Raw genomic sequence first — 20,932 nt, 5'->3', positions numbered from 1 at the left:
GAAATTTTTTGCCACTCAATATTTATATTTCTTTAGACAATACACACACACACAGACACACATAGTAATCAACATCAAAACCAGAGCAGCCCCACAGCACAATGAGCAAGGCTTAGAGAAAAATTATTTGTGTTCCCTGAGCTGCAGTGCCAGGCAGCAGCACACCAGTTCACCTCTGCTGACCACACACCACTGTGGATGGCAGAGCAAAGCAGAAGGCAGTAACTGCACATCAGGGCACACATGCACAGCACCTTTGGGCTCAAATTCCTGTAGCTGAGGAGTACCTGAACGTGTGTTTACTCGCTTCCACACCCGTATCTGCAGTCCAGCTGGATACCAGTTGGGTGGGGTTAAGCCTGCCCAGCCCAGCAGCCTGGGGAGCCTGCAATGTATTATCCTGCCCTCTCAACCTAGATATCTGGTGAGATCTCAGTGCCTAATTTACCTGTTCTTCCCCAACAACTAAAGCCCTAAAAATAAATAATATGGCTAGCTTTCGTTTGGGGACTGGATTTTGAAGGGCAGGGGGTTGATTTGCTTTTTTTTCTTTTCATTAATTTTTTTTTTTTTTTTTGCATTGTCCCTTTCTAATATTAAAAGAAAAACACACGTATTTGTTAAAAAATTGTCATCCAAACAGCTATCTTATTATTGCGGGTATATGGCGCCGAACACAGTAGGAATCTCGTGTTCCTTTTCCTTTTTGGGATCTACCATATGACTGTATCGTTCTCCTCGGTGGCGTTCCAGGTAGGGGCCCCAGTTTGCTGCAGGCCGGCAGCAGCTCACAATGCGCTGGAAAGTAAAACCAAGCACAACTTTAGTCCGGGCTACTATTAAAATTCAGCAAATCTGTAACTCAACCAATGGCAAATCACTAAAGTTGTTTAGAATCCTTCCAAATATCTTTGGGGTCAGTTGATTTCTGGATACTGAAGTGAAAAAACAGAGAAGGTGTGACCGACAGGACTGTTTGGCAAAGCTTGGCAGGTGCAGCATGCCTCAGATCTGGCACTTGCTTGTTTCTATGAGGAATGGGATGTAAAACTCCAGCAAATTATATAGGGATATAAAGCGATAAAAATTCTCCAAAGAATTTAAAGCAGCTGAAATAACACAGAACCCATGAAAATCACTCTTGAATGTGTGTGTGCACTCCCAGAAAATCAGACTTTATCTTCTTATCAGAACACAGTAAATTTGCCTCTGATGCAACTACCAGAGATGTGTTTTGGTCTAAAAATCCACTTAACGGACACATCAAAGGAGTCAACGTGTTTGAGAAAAAAAGTGCAGGTAGTCCTGATAATGCCAAAGAAATTAAGATTTAAGGCTATGACAGCTTTTTTTGTGCCCTTACCTCATAAAGGGTTCCTTCAGCTTTAACTATTTTTACAATAGCAACAATGGGAATCCAGATGACGCAGAAGATGATCATGCACCAGCCAACAGCACTTCCCCAGGTTGGATATGGCACTGAGCCATAATAAGGAGGTGAAAATGTGGCCAAAGACCAGAGCAAAATAGCCTATAAAAATGGTGAAAAGAATAAGAGAGAAAAGCAGATTTCCAGAAACCCTGAACTTGCAATCTTTGAATCTGAGTTGATTCAAAAAAAGTACTGTCTACAAGTTCTGCACAGTTCAATTTTGCTTTCCAAGCATGAGAACAGATGTGCAGGATTTGGTGTTCAGTCACAGCCAAATAGCAAGACCGAAGGACAGGACTGAATGATGACACTGATGTACACCCTAACACTAAGTACATCTGTGTTTAAACACAACTTGATCTCTGGGTTCTCTTGAAATCCTGCATTAAATAATACACCTGCTGTTGGCTGAGCCCAGTACCTTTCTCTATATGTTTTGTGTGTTCCCGTGTTCAGTTATTCATGGGAATACAGGAAAGAATCTAAAATTAGAAGTTGGCAAATATTGCTGCAGAAATTAGATATTTTTAAGCAGCATTTTCTAAATTGTTGTCTGGACATATTAAAGGTAATGTGCTGGCCAGAGTGACTTACCACTCTTCCTGGATTTGGGATATTAATAAGTTCTCTCACACTAACATAATCCACCATCTACACCACAATTAGAAGTACAACAGTAATGAAAAACTGAGACATGTGACAGGATATAAACAGGTCTCAGTCAGACAGGAGAACAACTGGACATCCAAAGATCCAAGCCAGGAATCCATTCCAAAAATGGGACTTCCCTCAAATGGGAAAAATCCAAATTTTCAAAATGTTTTCTCAGTCTAAAATTAAGATAATCTATCTGCCAAGACAAATGATCTGGTTGCTCTCTTAGTCCTTGGGAGTGTAGATCCAGCTCACTAGCAACTGATCTAAATCTCCAGCCTCTCCTAAGAGAGGATCCGAGGAGGGGGGAACGTATCAGAAAGCAGAGACAGTATTTCCTTCACTGACACAGCCATACCCTGTCTTTATACACAGAGCCTGGGCATTCAGCCCTGAATCTTCACATGGAAACCTCTTCAATATCAAATTACAAAGTTCTGTCACACTAACACAATCCAGTCATCTGCACTCACCATTAACAGCGCAGGAGTAACGAAAAACCAGCAGAGTCTCCACCAGAGCCAGAATAAACGGCTCTTGTGTCCAATCATCATCTCAATGTCTTGAATGAACCTGTTTCCTCCTGTTGAAAGACAATCATAGGGCACATTGTAAAGCGGGTGCCTCCCTTTACAGAAAAAAGACAATGATCAAGGACAGTTTCTCGAGTTCGGTGGTAATTATTAAAGCTTTTCTGACAGTTAAGTTATAAATTCTTTATTGCAGTAATTAACATTTATTATTCCTGGCACTGTTCAAGGCCAGGTTGGATGGAGCTTTGAGCAACCTGGTCTAGTTGAAGGTGTCCCTGCCTGTGGCAGGGGGATTGGAACAAGATAATCTTTAAGGTCCCTTCCCACCCAAGCCATGTTGTGGTTCTATGATTACACTGTGCCTGGAATTGCTTAGTCAAATTATGGATTTTCAATGCAAATAATTTACCATAAATGTAGACGACGCCTGCTACCTCCAAGACAGCTGAAAAAAGGATTCCCCATCCAGCACAAAAATGATCTATTAGGTTAACCCAGTAAATTCCTGCCTGTAAAACAAACATTAGAGGTTAAAATTTGAATAGTAACACGTTTGTGCAAATAAAATAAGTTGTATTTGTTCAAGGCAGTTTTACTGATCACCACTCTGAGTTTTATAAATTCCCAGTACTTCAGGTTAAATACATATTTCTGAACATTATTTTGTTTGAATACTTCTGTGTAAAGTTGAAAAGCACATCTGACACAATACCAAAACCAAGACATATATATATACAGAGTATATGTAAAGAGCTGAAAGCAAGACTTAAACTTGGAGCTTACAGTAATAAAGCTGGGGCTGAAGTTTTAATACTGAGCCACAGCAATAGCTGTACCAGTTATCAGTTCTGGGGGGCTTCTATACTCCCACATGCACAAGTTTTTCATGTGGGTTAAACACAGCTTTAAACACCAGTGTGCAGTAACAGGATCACAGCGGAGGAACCAAACTTTAAGTCATTTCACACTCTTGAGTACTAAGTCCCTTGCAAGCTTCCCTGCCACCAGGTTTTATGACTTACATACTTGGCTTGACCATACAAGTAACTATTTACCACAATTATCTTCTTCACATTGTCAGTCTAATTACACACATAAATCTACATTTCTAGGTGGAATAATTACAGTGAACCCTTGTAGCCTTAAAAGCAATTGTCTCAAGAAATTTTACACACTATACTTAAAATTCTTTTTCCATATGTGTATTTATATATATACACACACAAGCAGGAGAAGTAACCATGCAATCTACACATGCTTGTGAGCTAATGGGTTTTTATGACATGAATAGGCCATTTCTCAATTTCTGTCCTGGTTGGTAGTCAGTTCTGAACAAAAAGATCCCATTGACATTTATCAGCAGTACCCACAGTGCTGCAGACACGCTGTGTGCATATAACTGTGATTACACAAACTCCTGAACTGAGGAACGATAAATCAGGCTGATGGTTCATGGGCTCTGTAAAGGCCTTCTATTTAAAAGCACGTCTCAGTTCAATAATCACAGAAAACCTTAGGTTCTCCAAGCTTCCCTCTGGAAATTTCTTATCTGTGCACCCAGGCACACTGGCAGAATTCGAGCCTCCAAGACTGACCCACGCAGGCAGGAACAGTTGGAAAGGGTATTTTGATTTGAGTTCATCACTTGCAGCATAACTAAACTCACTACCAAAAAATAATTTAATGTCTTACCTCAGTAACACAGATAAGCCCAAGAAAAAAGAGCACTGTGCACAGCCCCATGGTTACAGGGATTCTTAATTTTTTCATCACTCTGGGAAAAAAATCTTGAATGGTGGTTGTAAGCGTTTCTGCAAAGGAAGAAGTGGGGAGTTTGAGCAGCATAATTAAAAAAGGTAATGGTCATTTGAAAAGCCATGAGTCACTTAAAACACCACTCACCTATGCTGGCAAACTGGGAGTCAAGGCCCAAGAGCAGAAGCATGAAGAAAAACAAGAAGGACCACAGAGGAGAAACTGGTAACTTGGAGAGGGCCTCTGGGTAGGCTACAAATGCAAGATTAAATCCTAGAAAGTAGTGGAAAGAAGGATGTTATTGTCAAGCCTTGGTCAGGGCAAGTCCCAATACCAGCAGTGTGACAGTCAGCCTACCTGAGTTCACAACCTCGGAGACGGGTCTCTCAGACACAAATGCCATGTGTCCCAAGATGGAGAACACTGCAAACCCAGCAAATACGCTGGTGACACAGTTGATTACACAAACTGTAATGGCATCCGAGTAGCAGTTGTTGTTGAACCTATTGTACGAAGACAACGCAACAAGCCCACCCCATGCCACAGACAGGGAGTAAAATATCTGGGTGGCTGCATCTTTCCAAACCTACCAAAAATAAGAACAGGAGAATTATTCCATAGTGAAGTGTACTTACCATAAACATTTAAGTCTGCCCTCTGTTGAAGCTCAAGGGTATTTTTTTTTCATTTAGCCTGAATATCTAATTCTATTTCATATGAACTTTTGGGTATGTGGGATATAGTATGCTGGTGACCTTGCAGTCTCAAGCACAAACAATACCTTCTCTTGTCTCCAAAGGTCATATCCCAAGTATGTTGCCAAATACTTAAATCTTATTGGGCTGGCTAACCCTAAAGATGAGATTCAATTTGTTCACATCTGTGAGTTGTTGAGATATGAATCCTGCCACAATGCCAAAAAATAAGGAAAACCAGGACTGCCCTGCAGGAGTGAGAACTTCTCTGTACTCTCCCACTCATGTTCCTCACACCATGACCCAAACAAACCACTTCTACCTCTGCTGCAGCCCCTTAGTGCCAAGCCACAAATAAATACCACAAATAAACACCACACTTAGTGCCTGTTTTTGATAAAACTGAAATAATAAATATTGGCATAAGCCAGAACAAAAGAAGTCCAGGCTTTCATTGCACAAGGTACCCTTCCTGGTGCACCTAGTTACCCAAGCTAATTTCTTGGGCAAGGCATAGACTGAATTTCAAACTCAGGGATCCCTTCAGCCTTCTGATAAAGTCCCTTAAAATTATCAGCAAGGACTTTCTCAGCAGGCCTTGCTGATATGAGCATGACTGCCAAGAGCTGATCAGAGGCAATAGCACAGTTGTTGTCACTGTCTGGTGCAGCAGGGAGGGGGCAGAGGGTGACTATTTTTTAAATTGAGAGTAGCTAGAATAGAGGAGCTTGGACTCCTTATCCTATACAAAATACAGGGCAGGACACGAAGAAGCACCTGACTGGATAAAAAAGAAGTTGCTGTGCAAGCAGCAAGCCCACAGAACCACGGAAGTGCGTCACACTTCTGGGGTTGACGCTACCTCTCACCTCTGCCTCCATCAGCTTGGTGAAGTTAGACTGTCTCCCAATGTAGTATTGAATGCCATCCATAGCACCTTCCAGAGTGGCACCTCTCACCAGCAAGATGAGCAGGATGACATACGGGAAGAGTGCAGTAAAGTAGACGACCTGCAGAAAGATGGGCAAGGACACATCTTAGGAATGAGGGGATGCATAGACCTCTGTGGAGGAGGAATGGACAGGCTTTAAGCTAAGGTCTGCTGGTACAAAAGAAAAACAGGCAACCAAGGAAGTGAACACATGACAACCACCAAACTATCTGGCTTAGCCGGTTCTTGAGCTGCATTCCAGCAGAAGCAGAAGGCCCAAGCCACATATCCACTTTTCAGATAGCACTTGACCAGTTTCAGAAATGTGTTTTTCTGACATGATTTACTGCTGTAGCAAAGTCTGGACTCAACTACCCCAGAGGTCTCTTGCTAAGTAATGTTTCCAGCAAGAGCAAACTGAAAGCTAGTTAAAATCAGGTGACCAGTGTGGAATTACCTCCTGATGAGACTAAAACCTACTCCCCCGTCTCTCCCTTACCAAAAAAAAATTAAAAAAAAATTAAAAAAAAATAAAATAAAAACAATAAAATTCACCATTCTGAATGCTTTCTTTACTGAGAATAAAGTACTTTCAGGTTCTTTCAGCCACAGATCTATTCTGTTGTTTGTCTAGAGCGATGGGATCCAGGCCAGCAGCAGGGCTATTGTCACACAGGCTACATTCAACAATACTCTTGTTTCTTGAGTCTTAGTTTCAGTGTTACGCAGACAGATAATTGACCCGGTACTGCTGGTTACACCAAGCTATAGCATTGCACCATCATGTGGTGAGTCTGCCATTTCTGAAGACCTCCTTCATGTTTGCCTAGAATAGACAATTCTTTCTGCTTTTCATCTTTGCCCATCTAGATTCTTCTGAGTTTTAGCTTGCTCCCCAGAGAGGCTTACTTTTGTGCCAGAGGAGAAGTGACAAGAGGAATAGCCAACTAGGCACCCAAAGAATGTGAGATTAAGAGGAGCCATGTGGCCAAAAAACTGTGGCTGGGGAAGCACAGATACTCCACCCCAAAGTGCTGAGACAGAGGGTAGAAAGCTCCAAATATAAAGAAAGACAGGAGGAAACATCAGCCTGAGGAGAGAAAGGCAGGCAGCAAGGAACCATGGAAAGGCACAGTGACAGAAGGAAAAAAAAAAAAGGTCAGTGCAGAAAAGGTGAAAGAAAGAATGAAGGCAATTGAGAATGAAGAAGTAAATGAGGGAGATGCAATATGGAGGTAAGAAAGACATATGGGAAGGAAGGAAGTAAAACAGGAAAAGGGCCTCAGGCAGGGAAGAATGAAATTCAGCCTGCCTGAAGTAAACCTAGCCCAAGGAAAAGTCCAGGCAACCATGCTCCAACATGTGGGGATGTCTGAAAACAAACATCAGTGAACCTGATCCCTAAAAACAGCTTCAGCTTTTGAGAACAAACAACGTTTCACAACCTGGCAGGAACCTGCACATGCACATGTGTTAGCAGGACCTGACCTGTATTGTCCAAACATCTCAACTACACCAGAGGTGCAAATAATCACCGGGTGTTCCCAGGGCGTGTGCCCGCGTGTGCCGTCACATGCACACGTCCTTCACACGGCCCAGGTGACTGCCAAAACTCAGCTGGAACCACTGGCACGACAGTGACATCCCAAAATACAGGGCAGCCCTGCCGGAGTTGAGGACCATGTGTTAAGTAATGGCTGTGTAATCAGTACCTTACTCATATTTTATGTAACAGTTATGAAGTCAAGAAGCAGGAGAAAAGCTGAGTCCAGCAGAGGGTGGTGGGTTAGGACTGCATCCTACCTTGTGCTAACCTTCCCTGAGTCCAACTGACATTGGAAGGGCAGGATCAGGCAAAAAGTCTGCTCCTTGCTCTTCCTAACATACCTTTCCAGAAGATTTTATTCCTTTAAACAATGCAGCTGCAACAATTATCCAGGCCAGGAGGAGGCAGAGAGCCAGGTACCACACGATGTTGCCAGTCTCATCCAGCCCACTCGAGCGCTGAAGAGCCACTTTACTGAAAGCACAGAGTGCTCCCGTGAGAAGAGGGTGACAGCAGCACACACATCTCCTTTTCAGCTACTTCTTGGAAGAAAGTGAGCTGGTGCTGGTGTCTGCTGGTGTTAAAAGACTCTGCATCCTTTTTCAGGAGTGTGCAGTTAGAACTGCATGATTGGCATTGAAAAACTGAATATTTAACTGTGTTTTTCCCCTTTACCAGCTCTCCATGCATCACCCATAAGGCCCACCTCAGCTCTTCCATGTTAACAGCTCTTCTGACAGCAAAAGAAGAGCCCATAGGAATCAGTTTCCAGGAACCCAGGGAACATGAGACAAACTGAAACCATGGGGCTAAAGAAATGGCAATTTCACAACAGGCCTAGATTCAGAATAAGATGAATATATTTTGCACAGTAACTCCTAGGAAAAAAAAAGTATATGCCATATATAAAGATGTTAAGTAGTCCCTACCAGGACTCTAGGGGAAAGGACTTCTTTAAACTGGAATATTTTTCAGTTTGCTACAGCTTGACTCACTTGCTTCTCTTTCTACATATAATTTTTTTTTATAGGGGCCAGATTTATCAATTAAGTTTTAAATCTCCTCTCTACCAATTTACATGCCCACAACCCTTGAGTAGATTTTTTTCTGGGAGCCAAAATAAGACAAAAATAAAAGGTACATCCAAAGCCACAATGCATAATACAGGTTTTTTAAAAATTTCTTTAAAACATTTACTTACTTCCAGTATTGCTCACTAGGAAATTGCACTGGTTTGTAGTTTATGGTGCCATTTATACACGTGAGATTGTTGCTTGTGACAAACGTGTAGTTTGCATGAATGATTTCTCCATGTAAGGTTGTATTGCAGTCATTTACTGAAAGCAAGAAAAAGGAATCACTAACACTGTGATGACTATTATAACAAATACATTTTCTAAAGTTACAGCTTCAGTTTGCCTACTAACCACTTTTAAAAACAAACCTGAACTATCATTTGCTGCTGTGACTTCGTTACTTGACTGTAAATCAAAACCACCAAGAATCTGGTGTGCTCACCGTGTTTCACTTATCCTCAAGAGTACTTGCAAAAATCAGAACTGAGGATAGTTAAGATTGTAGCCTTGGTTACTTTATGAAAACCTTTGTCCCAAACCAAGATTACACACAGATCATCTACTAGCAACTTCATTGTATTGCCACAGAGGGCTTATTAGAGCTCTTAAATTATTTTCCTTGGAAGGGTGTGAGAGGAATGAGCACTGTTTGGCTTTGGGAATTTTTTACCAGCACATACACTAATGAACATTTTATCAGCATTTGCATCAGCATTTACTGGAAAAGTCTGGTTGAAGTCTATTTCAGGACAGCTTCAATTCAGTTTTATATTTCTCCTCCACAAATTTTATACTGAAATATTTTTTGTTTTGCCCATAAGCAAGCATCAACTTTTTGTTACATAAAGAACCTTAACTTCATTTTATGAAACCTATGAATCTTATAAGAGATTTTCAGATATATGGCTGAGTTACATATACATAAATGCTGTAAGAAATGTATTCTATCCTGATCCTGTCCTTGTTATTTTAATAATCTCAGAGGTTACCTGGCAAGACATTTCCAGCTGCTAACTACTAATTACCTCACCAACTTCACCTTTTGCCTTAAACTGGTCTGATATAGAAACTGGTGAGATAACAAGTGTTTAGCCCTACATCTGCTGCCAAACATCAAGAACAATAGTGTGGAGATATGTTCTAAAGAGTTAATGAAGTATGAAACCAGTGCCTCACTGGTGCTCAGGATTACCGTAGCCACAGGGGAGGCAAGGGGCAACGAGAAAAAACCCGATAGAAACTACAGCAGTAACACTTGTCTCATGGAAGGAAGGTATTTGTTTGCCATAAAGCCTGATGAAATGGAAATGCAGTATGTACTAGAAATAAACTGAGGTTTTAAAGGAGAAAAAAGGATCCAACGAGGTGGTTTCAGCCCAGTTCTCTGTAGATTTCCCATGTACCCAGAACTGGTGTCAGGGAAGAAGATAAGCACCACTGCTGTGTGTTGAGAGATAAAATCCAGGAAGGACTTTTCAAGCCATGGTTAGCTGTCTTGCTTCTATAATTTCTCCCAGAAAACAGTACAATTTCCCAAAACAGTAATATTAAATTTTATCTGTTGAGTACGATACCTATTCGTGTCTTGCTGCAGAATTCATCTGCCCAGGAAAAGCATTCTGACCATGGTAGCACTTTTTGAAATGAGGCAAATAAGTAGTAGATTGCATAAGCAATGATAACGTTGTAGTAGACTGCCACAAATGCTGAGATGATGACCATAGTGAAGCCCACTCCTAGGAAAGAGAAAGACCTAATGTCTTAAGTACCTCAAACCCAGGTTTAAAATAACAAAAACAAACAAACCCAAACTAACAACCCCAAATCAAATGGCCTTTACTTGACTTTTAAAAGGCTACCTGGGTAAAAGCTGAGGGTATTTTTTTGTTTGGTTTTTAAATTATTTTTAAGAGCAAACAGCAAAAGGGTAAAGCCATAAAATGATGGATAGGATCCAAATTGACCATCTCAAAAATGGCTTTGACAGAGAATTTTAATCAAGCCCATAGAAAAATTGGACTAGTTGCTAAGTTCAAGTCTAAAGGAGAAATTCAGTATTTTGTTCTCTCTCAGTTCAGAGAGAAGCTTAGTAAAATAAAAGAAACTGTACTGGGACTACCCAAGCCATTTTGAAGATTCCACTGTAATAAAGGCTTTTGACAATGAATGAGCAGCAACACAGAACAGTAAATCTGTGCTAAGACTACTGTTCTCTCCTTTTGCTAAAATGAGTTTTGTTCTGCTAGTTTGGGAAAGCCTGACAAACTGTTCCAACCATCTTAGACACTATATTTAAGTTTTTATCTTTACAGACATATAAAAGACTTGCTTTAAAAACTTTTGCCTTAAACACACTGCTCTCATGAAAGGTTGCTTGTGCTGCAGAACAGACTGACCAAAAGAATAAACGTTGTGGCAACCAGTTTCTACGGAAGGTAGCAAGCAAAAATCTTATTGCATCAGAAAGAAACTTCCTTGTTCCTACACTAATTCACCTGGTAGATAAAGAGGACAAACAAGTCCTTTACACCCATGGTACAGGACTGGGATGGATAGGAGTGAGTAAAGCACATGGTTTGTTGTTTCCAAACAAATTTCCCTGTGAAATGCAAACCCTCTCAGAGACAGGCAAACTACCACTACAGACTGCAAGGATTTCTCTTATCTCAAGGGGCACCTCACCTTACAAAGCAAGAGTCTAGGCTATTTAATCACACCAGCAGATGACTCCCAAGGCAGTTGCTGGATGACTATGTGCACAGCATTGCATACAGACCAGGCCAATGTGCCTGTGCCAACACTGGCAGCTAAACACAGAATTAGTCCATCCAACACAGATCTGCCTTGCAAGCTACACTGGACACGAAGCATAAAAAAACAGTGATAAATTCAATTCCTAAAAATTATTTTCAATCTGTTGCACACAGTACCAGTTGTTTTACTGAGGTTTTCCCTCAGATGGCAAACAGGGTCATCTTCTTCTGGCTGCAGTGAGGGTGACATGCTGCTTAACACCAGGAGAATAATTGATAAAACCTCTCACAAATTACAACCTTTTCAGGGAAATCTTTAATCAACATCTTGTTATCAACTGAATAATAAGGAATTATGTACCTGGGAACACAACACTGACCTTGTAATACCGGGAATAGTCGCTACACGGAAATCGGCATCTCAGAATTAGTAACTTTGTGAGGAAATCATTAATTCACATCATCTTATTACTAGAATAAAAATTAGCTAAGGAACCATAACAAAACCAACCTTGAAACAATGGTAGTATTCTCCAGACGTAAATGGGCCCTTGACTGGCAAACTGCCCAAGGGAACATTCCATGAAAAATAGGGGCAAGCCAGCTAATGCCAACATCAGGGTGTAGGGAATCAGAAAAGCACCTGAGGGGAGAGAAGGGGGAAAAAACACAATCACACACACAGAGAAAACAATTTTTCAGTATTCACCACAGTTTTATCACATTTTTACGCCCCTTTTTTTACCTCCTCAAATATCCCACTATAGGTTTTTTTTTTCAGGATAGAGAGATTTATTTCTAAATTGCATTTTCTACAAGTCTGAGTACTACCTGCAATGAAGAGACACAGATAGTCAGGAGAACTGATGATTTTAAAAGGAATTTTAGAAGGAATTTTATTTATAGAAATAAAAGAATTTTACAAAAACTACTGAAGACATAGCACTCTTATACAAACAGGAACACTGCTCAGCTGTAGGCACTATCAGCCTTCTCTATTTCTATTTACTCTTCCAGCTTTTAAAAAGGAAGAGAACCATTCCTTTATGTACTTAGCTGTGATTTGCAACTGCCCTGTTCGAGCAGCTACTGGACATCAAAGCATGAAAGTTATTTTCTATGGTTGGCTGAGTCCTGTGTCAAACAGCATCTCAGTGTGGCACTTGTTCAGATGTCAGTGTGGCTCTTGTTCAAGTCCATTTTGAAGTGTAGGTTAACCTGATATCATTGAGCGTCCTGTTCTGTGAAAGGGACTGGCACTTCTTTGTGTGTTCACAGAAGATGGGAAAAGTGAGAGTACAAGTTGCATAAACAAAACCCGATATCCCTGCAGAAATCTGTCCTCGTCACTCTCAGTGAATTTAAAGCAGACAAGGACCCAGTTCTGCAAGGAACTGCAAATACCTGATGTAATTTCGGGAAGTAAACTGTCCCACAGAACTAACTGGATTGCTCCTGTGTTTCAAAACAAGGATGTAATAGTTGTCTTTATCAATCACGGGCAAGGAGCACAGAGAAGGATGCAAGCAGCAGCACAAATATGCTTTAAATGCAAATTTTTCTGCTGCAGCAGATAAGGAAAAGAATCTAGTACAAGGCTGATGTCACAACTTATTTTGTTTTCACAATTTTCTTCAACAAAATGCAACCTGGCCAAGCTCACTCCAATAAAACTTCTGTACTAAGACTGCCTCCTTTTGTTCCACGAGCACAGCTCTATGGGCTATGCTGTGTTTACAGTCCAGAATTTGACTTCAACAACAGCTAAACAGAGCAAATAGGTACACACAAGTAAAGTTCTCTGCAGTTACTTAGTATTTATGCTCTCTTTAATTACCAGTGGTAGCCTGGCAAGTAGATAAAGCTCTGGGATATCAGCCAGGGAAGCCAGTGCCTCCATTTGGTTTTGCCACTATTTCATTTTGTAAGAATATAGAGGCTCTCTCTATCTCGTACTTCTGATTGGGATAATTATTGAGCTTGGATAATAATTCCAGCTTAGCTTGTTTGCATGGCAAAACAAAGGTGCAGAAAGGATTCAACTGTTCTCTATAACATACCAGGGAGGTAAGCACTGGGGAGGGCGAATAGCTATTTAGGTAAGCAGAGGATATTGGCACATTGACAAAAAGGTGCATATTGGTTGTGAGTAAATAGAAGACTTCTGGAACTCTCAGGTGGAAACAAGCAGTTAAAACTAAATACTATTTCCCTCCTCAGCTGGTGCCCAAAAAAACACATAGATGTCTCTTGCTCCTTTTCCCTTTCCAGTAGCAGACACGATCCCAGTTCCCAGGGTGATTCTCACATCCAGCTTTGAGAAACATTTCCAGCCTCAAGGCTGGCCCTTGGAGCTTGTCCTCCTCTCCCCTGGGGACAGCAAGGTGTGCCCACCCGACATTGCCATTCAGCACAAGTACCTCCGCCGTTCTGGTAGGTGAGGTAGGGAAAGCGCCAGACGTTGCCCAGGCCCACGGCATAGCCCACCATGGAGAGCAGGTAGTCGCCTTTGCTTGACCAGTTGCCACGCTCCTTGTTCTCATCACCATCACTTCCATCACTGGAGCGGGAATCTTTTCCATGTGACAAACTGAAGTCCTTGGAAGAGGAGAGGGAAGGTTTGTGATCACCCCAGGGGCAAGCAGGACAATTGTATCTACATTTCTCTGTCCAGAGCAGCACCTTGGCATCGCTGGGCAGGGCAGCTAGACAGGGAGGGCAGAGCCAGGTGGGCTGCCAGTCCAGCCAGTCCCAGTCAGGTCAGCACAGACCTGTGAGTGAGGGTCCCACCAGAGAGCCCAAAAACCTTCACGGTGAGTTTTGCCCTAGTCCTCCTACCTGAATGCTCCTTGCTGGATGCTCGTAGGGGCAGCACCTCCAGGGAATTCCAATACTCTGTTCCACCATCACAGGGCCAGATGCCCACATATCTGTTCAGATGTTCACACCAGCACATACTTGTACATCCACTTTAAAAAACTCCTGTCCTAGTGCATTTCACACACTCTCAGGTGCTCATCATAGCTCATCTCACATTACCTACCACTGTGCCCCTATATTCCCACATCTATCTGGATCTCACCTGCCCAGACAACTTCATACCTGCCCAGCGCTCCCATAGCTGCCCACGCACCTGCACCCTCCATACTCCACCTGCTCAGGTGCACCCACACCTGTCTGCATTCTCCCACATCTGCCTAGGTGCCTCCGACCAGCCACCCCTCGCCGTCTCACCTTCTTCTTCCCGCAGGACAGAAAGCCGGGCAGGCTGAGCATCCCCATCGCCGCCGCCGCCGCCGCTCCGCTCTGCCTGCACCCGCCGCCGCCCGGCCCTTTATCGGGGCCAGCTCCCGCCCGCCCCTCGCCGCCCTGCCGGGAACCGCGGCCCCTGGGCTGCCCCGGGGGCGGGAGGCGGCCCCGCCCGGGCCGCGGGGCAGCCCCTCGGCTCCCGCCTCACGCCCAGCCCCGTGCCCGCTTCCCCGCCGCACCCCGCCCGCTGACCCTCCTCCGGCCCCGCGCCCACTTCCTCGGGACACTCACCTGCCGAACCCTGCCCGGCCACCTGCCCACTTCCCCTCCTAAACACCCCCTGCCCTCTACACACCCTCCACTCCTCGCCTTACCCACTTCCCCTGCCCAAGAACCCGTCTGGGCTCGCTCCCCCAGTCTGGGCTCTTCAGCCGTCCTTGCACGCCTTCCTGCTTGCCTCTCTGTCACTCACCTTCCCTTCTAGCATGCCCCCTACTCCTTGCCCTTCTCCCTCCTCTACCTGCACACCCACCCCCTTGTCTTCTACCTACAGGCTGCCAGCTCCCCATCATGCACTTACCGCCTCCTGAGGACCATGCACCCATCTGACACCGGCACCTTCCTGCGCCTCCCCACAGAGCCACTGCCTGTCTGCCTCACCTACGGTCACTCACGCAGAGACCCTGCTCCACCCCGCCTGCCTCTCTCTCATTCTTTCTTAGCCTGCTCCGTGCTAGAGTGCAGGCTCAGGAGATGCAGGGCACAAGGGGGTTAAACAGAAATTTCAGCCTCTAAACACGCCTTTCAGGTACACATGACAGGCACAGAGGGCAGGTCATAAAAGCAAAACCATCTCCATAGGAGGAATTTGAGCAGAAAGTACTTAAGGACCTTTTCCAAACTCCCCTGCTTCACCCACCAAAGTGACTGTGACATCTCACCCTTAAGGGGAAGGGATGTCACAGCGACCTTCCCCAAGCGTTCCATAAGGTCACGCAGGAGGATACTGCTCAAAGCACACTCCATGTACAGGCACAAGAAGACATCGATTGACTGGTCACTTAGCTGCTATTAAGAAACCCCCTATTTCTAAATTGTCTTTTCCATGGCTCTTTCAGATCCAAACCATGACAAACACACTTTCTGTCCTCAATTATTTGGACTTTCTGTTGAGCAAAGTGTTACCCAACATCTCTCAATCTAGCCACAACTAAGAGGTATACCAGGAGTGAGAAGTGTGTGGGACATCATCTGAAGGTGGGATATTTTATCACCCTATGCAGCAGGTTCTCTAGAATACTTCTATTTTAGATACTGGAAAGAAACCAGAATAATCTTGGCTTGGGAACAAAAAGCACGTACAGGTGTAACGTCCTGACAGGACACAGGCTTTGGGAGAAAACGATATATAAAAATTAAACAAAACACTCCTTTACAGGTTGCCTGTGAATTCAGCATTCGAGTGACCAAGACACAACATCAAATAGAGACCTTCAGGCTAGTTCTTCATGGAATGATACAAAACCCACCCGGACCAAGGATACACTGAGAAATCGGTCCATATTCTTCCAAAGCCTGTCTGAACTGTATATAAACCAAAGGAACCTTTTTGACAGTCCTGATCAGAATTAAGAATTTGAAATAAAATGAGATAACATGATTTTATTTTAGGTTCTGTGTAACTCCAGTATCTGTGGGTCACTATCCCCTTAGGGGGAAACAAAAACTTACCCGTAAACAGTGCTGGGCCTAACAAGAGCTCCAGGTTCTCTTCCAAACTCATGATTCAGAACTGGTTATCATCTTATTTAGAAATGAAATGACATTTAAAACAACCTGTTAGCCATAGCCTCTCCTTCCATACTAGGATTAAGTGAATGTGGTAATGCTGCATAGTCACTGGCTGTGTCATTCTCTCTATGGAACTGAAGATGACTACAAGTAAAACTATACTGGAGGTACCACTTCTCTGATACGTTCTGTTTCTGACCATGTGAAAGTTTCATTTGTAATGCATTTTCTCTAAGGGAAAAAGTAAAAATCATAGCATGGTGATAATTCTGGGGTTGAGCAGCGGAGAGATGAGTATCATGGCAGAGAGGATTGTGCCTGAAGCAGGGTTGTGTTTTGCCCGTGTTAGCTATGCGGCTGAACAGCACAGCAGTTCCTTTTGCGTTCACTGGAGGCTGAGTTCATCAGGTTGGTCCCTGAAGGCTAGCTCCTCACAGCTGGCATAGCCACCCACTGACCAAGCAACCCACCAGCCAGGTACACGTGGAATGTCTCAGCAAGAAATACAGAAACATCAACCAGCAAACCAGAGCCAGCTTGGCTCTGCTGTAGACAAGATATCCCGTCTCCTGACCAGCAGCCTGAGGTAATATTTTTCATTTGGAAAGCAGTCCTGGATTACTATCAATTCCACTTACTGAAAATTCTGTTAATCTAATGGGGAGGGGATGTGCTTATTTAAGAATACGATGAGTAAATTCTGTTCTTAACCTATACCTTCTGCGATAGCAGTGCTTACTAATATTGCCACCTGGCCCACACATCCAAAACTGATTCAGCAGACAAAGCTGGGGCTCCTTTACCTCGGCCATTCCCAACTCGCAGGAGACCAGAAAACCCACTTTGCAAGTAGTAGCAATGGATTTAGAAGGCACTAATCTTGGCATCGAAGTGATAAAAGAAAGTTACTGGTGTGTCTACAAGAGAGGCAGCTCTCTCTAGGATAAAATGATCCAAAAGAGAAGCAAGAATGAATACAAGAGATACCTGTAGCCTTGTCATCTCTAATGTGCACAACTCCTGGAAAATAATAATGAATCTCCAAACAAATCAGGTTTTCTTTCAGTCAGAGAAGATCAAGCCAGAGTGGCAGCTGCATGTAGAAGTGTCCACCTACCAGAAGAGAACCATATAGTTAAAAATAACACCTGCCCTAGCTGAGACCCCAAAATAAGCAAGAGCCAAAGTGCAGGAATAATTATTGGTGTTCTGCAAGGCTAACAGTCAGACCCACCAGCAACACACAAGGATGCTACATGAAAAGCTGATAAAGCTGGGTTTGACTGCCTGCTGATCACTACATTTAATCTGTGTAGATCCCTGCCACAGGAATGAAACAGCCCACATCTGCCACTGTGGAGTGCCTGTGAGGGCAGCTCCATGACACCTGCTCCATGGTACCCAGCACGATGTTACCTGCTCCACACCTTGGAATGACAAGGTATGTGCCAGTGTGAATTAGATGGTCATGACAAGGGTGTTGGTACCTTCCCTCAAAGCCAAAGATGGCAGTGAGGGACTACACAGTATTTCCTGAAACAACCTCCTTGCATTTTATTCCAGCATCAGAACAGCAGCTTCCCTACAGCTACAGACAAACATCAGGTAACCAAATGGCAGTAAACACAGCAACTAGGAGAAAATAAAATGCTAAACAACTTGAATACCAAAAAAGCCCCACCAAACAATAACAACAAAAAAATCCCACCAGAAAACCAACCAAAGAAACCCAACAAACCAAAAAAGCCAAAATCATCATACCATGTTGGTCTTCAGGATCTTAGGAAGATGACTTTAACCATCTAACCATCTGTCAATAGCATATAATTACTCTCATCCACAATTCCACAGCAACATTGCACTCTTTAGGAGGGACGTTCAGAAAGCCAGACAGGACTGTTATAAATGGACAGATAAAGCAAGGCAGAAAATTTAAGCTGTTGGCTCCTTCAGCTGCAGGAATTATCCTCTCCTCTACAGGTGAACAGGATCAAGCCCTACAGTTAACATTTAAATTAATACTTTATGCTTAAGAAAGCATCAACCTTGATTTAAAGACAAAGTCATAATGAATGAGACGATGTCTTTGGTGGTGAACTGAACTACAGGTGATTTAGGCCAAACCTTTGCCACTAATGTAAAAAAAATTCAGTCATCGGTCTAGTAAACTCTGAAAGTGAGGCATCATTCTCCATCTGATGAGAAATGTCTTATTTCACTGTGAGCCAGCTGTAAGCAAGATGTAAGTGTACCTAGAAGGAAGGCATAGCAGGAAGTGACCCTCCTGCTTAGAACACAGAGAGGCAATGATGGTATTGTCAAAGACACAGACAAATTACAGAGACAAAGGCAATGGTTTCTGCAGTGGCCATCTGTGGCTTCAGAGAGGCACTTGTGGAAGCACACTGTCAGGGTTTACAGCAAAACACAAAGAGTGTAGAAAATACTTACTGATGAGGCCTCATGCCAGGGCTGGCTTACCTGCTTCTAATGGTCCCCATCCAACAGTTTGTGCAACTTTGAAAACTGAGGTATGAAGCAGATTGTGCTTCCAACCCTGCTGATCCCTTCAGGGTAAGGGGTGAAGTTTTGCTCATGGGAAAAGGAGATATTATATATCCTTCCTTGATCTGTCTTAGTCCTTTATCAGTTTTGTGCTTTTCTGCATAACCAGGATGTTCACTGCTGCTGTTCAACAGGCCATCAGGACACGCTCATCTACTCAATTTGGATCTCAGCCCACGAGTTCATTTTTATTAAATGGAAATTCTAAAAAAGTTTTATTCAGAAACTTAGGAAGGCGACATTGAAAGTTTTCAGTAATGTGTGATAGGTTTGGTCCACTAACATAATATTAAATAATACACTCTATTATGCATTATGCAATCATACTAAAGACCTGTATTGGCCTAATCTCAAGGACCCGTGCTTTATTAGATTTTCCCCCGACTTCAGGACTTTTGGATTCTTCTCTGCAGCCATCTCAGAGGTGAGAGGTGCAGCGAGGTCAGCCCTACTTGCCTCTATGGACAGTCTGCTATCATAAGCCAAAAGACATAGCTGAAAGCTTGCTCACTCATTTATCCCCTTGAAACAACAGTCACAAAAGTGCTATAAATGCAAATGCTTAAGCCTTCAAAGTCGTGCTCCTAGGATGGGTGGAGACTTGAAACTATATGGAAAGCAAATTTGCCTTCAGGCATTTTTAACAGGTTGCAACCTGAAAATTGTTAATATAATACACACTAATCAAGTTAGTGATGGGGAATTTTTACATATGCATGTGGGAAAAAATTATTAGGCAGAAATAAACTCACTCAAATATATCAGTAAAACTGAAAGTTCTACAGCACTGCTCTTCTACTACACTGAGCCTGGAAGAAGATTTTGCTGTCCCAGCCACTCAGGAGGAAGCCACAAGTCTCCATCCACAAAACTTATCAAGGTGTTTTCAAGACTCTTGGCAAGACTGACAGTTTTGTAGCTATGGTACATTGATCTCCATTCTAGTTGATTTTATTATTTTTAACTTTTAATTGAAAAGAACGTGAGAGGAGACTCAAGCCTCTTCAAGAATTGTTAGATGGAATGTGCTCCTCAAACACTTCACTCTCTCTGACCAAAACTCTTCCCAGGACAACATAGCCTCTCTTGTAACACTGTCTCTCTCCAGTCCCTGAGAGCTCATCAATCTGTCAGAGATTACTAAAGCTGCCATACAGGAATATGTAATAGTTCTCGGTCACAGAGCTCCCTCTAGAATAAGGAACAAAGAAATCAGAAAGGGACTAAGATGTTCAAAGCAGGATTGCATAGAGGCTAGGTGTTTGTATCAACTGTAGAACTCTCTGAAAATCTCATCTGAAATACTGACTTGAATTGGAGTTACCCAAGCTCAAAGAACACCTGCATTTGTGGCCCACGGCTCCCAATTCCCCCAGTTTTGCTTCCGCTTGTGGTACAGAGCATCTCAGTTTTCCCTGAATCATGCAGCCTTCTGCCAAAAAAATATCCAAGTCTCACTCCACCTGCCACTTCCCTGACTGTTCTAGAGGCATGTTCTAAACACGTTCAACTTGTCTTTGAGCAACTGCAACACTGTGTAAATGCAAAACCATCCTGTATTGTATCATGGAAGAGGTAACAACCGATACAACAAATATAAGGGAGGAGATAAAGTGGGGGAAAACAAAAAGCTGGGAGCGTGCAATTATCGAAACTTAATGATCGGGGAGCACACAGGTGTCAGAATATAATGACTTAACTGTTGGGAAATATTTCAGAGGTGGGGCCAGTAGAAACTAAGGAGTCATTTTTAATTGAGCAAAATAAAGCTTAGGAGTGAGTACAATACTAATTTTCAGATATGCTGTACTGAGTTCATCAATCTCATTAACAGTTAAATCTTTAAATTCTTCCCCAGTATCAAGTACCAATATTTCTGGAGTTCAGCAAAGCTAGGAGACGCTGGCAGGTGGTTTCAGCTTTCTTCCCCAGCCCTCCCAGTTCTATACCTT

The 20,932-nt window shown here is 43.0% G+C and overlaps 1 protein-coding gene and 1 long non-coding RNA gene across 5 annotated transcripts; one reads left to right on the top strand and one right to left on the bottom strand.

Annotated features, from left to right (window-relative positions):
• Positions 1-616: 616 nt before the first annotated feature.
• Positions 617-15,567, bottom strand: SLC6A14 (solute carrier family 6 member 14). 4 transcript variants are annotated; one of them, XM_032702352.1, is made up of 15 exons: positions 15,426-15,567; positions 14,214-14,305; positions 13,796-13,973; positions 11,887-12,018; positions 10,197-10,358; positions 8,748-8,883; positions 7,888-8,020; positions 5,939-6,079; positions 4,732-4,960; positions 4,522-4,647; positions 4,312-4,430; positions 3,029-3,128; positions 2,560-2,669; positions 1,364-1,531; positions 617-798 (listed from the first exon to the last, which is right to left on the bottom strand). In XM_032702352.1, the coding sequence occupies exons 2-15, from the start codon at positions 14,301-14,303 to the stop codon at positions 652-654; spliced, it is 1,971 nt and encodes a 656-aa protein (XP_032558243.1). In that variant the 5' UTR covers positions 14,304-14,305; positions 15,426-15,567; the 3' UTR covers positions 617-651. The 4 variants fall into 4 exon arrangements, with proteins under 4 accessions (XP_032558243.1, XP_032558244.1, XP_032558245.1 ...); XM_032702353.1 differs by lacking the exon at positions 15,426-15,567 and adding an exon at positions 15,299-15,423; XM_032702354.1 differs by lacking the exon at positions 15,426-15,567 and adding an exon at positions 15,176-15,294.
• Positions 15,568-15,601: 34 nt separating this feature from the next.
• On the top strand, positions 15,602-16,289 carry LOC116794037. The gene is made up of 2 exons (XR_004359672.1): positions 15,602-15,881; positions 16,063-16,289. It is a non-coding gene; the product is annotated as an uncharacterized LOC116794037 (long non-coding RNA).
• Positions 16,290-20,932: the final 4,643 nt, after the last annotated feature.

This window comes from Chiroxiphia lanceolata, chromosome 14, assembly GCF_009829145.1.
Source record: "Chiroxiphia lanceolata isolate bChiLan1 chromosome 14, bChiLan1.pri, whole genome shotgun sequence".
NCBI lineage: Eukaryota > Metazoa > Chordata > Aves > Passeriformes > Pipridae > Chiroxiphia > Chiroxiphia lanceolata.
This window is presented reverse-complemented; position numbering and strand designations above follow the sequence as displayed.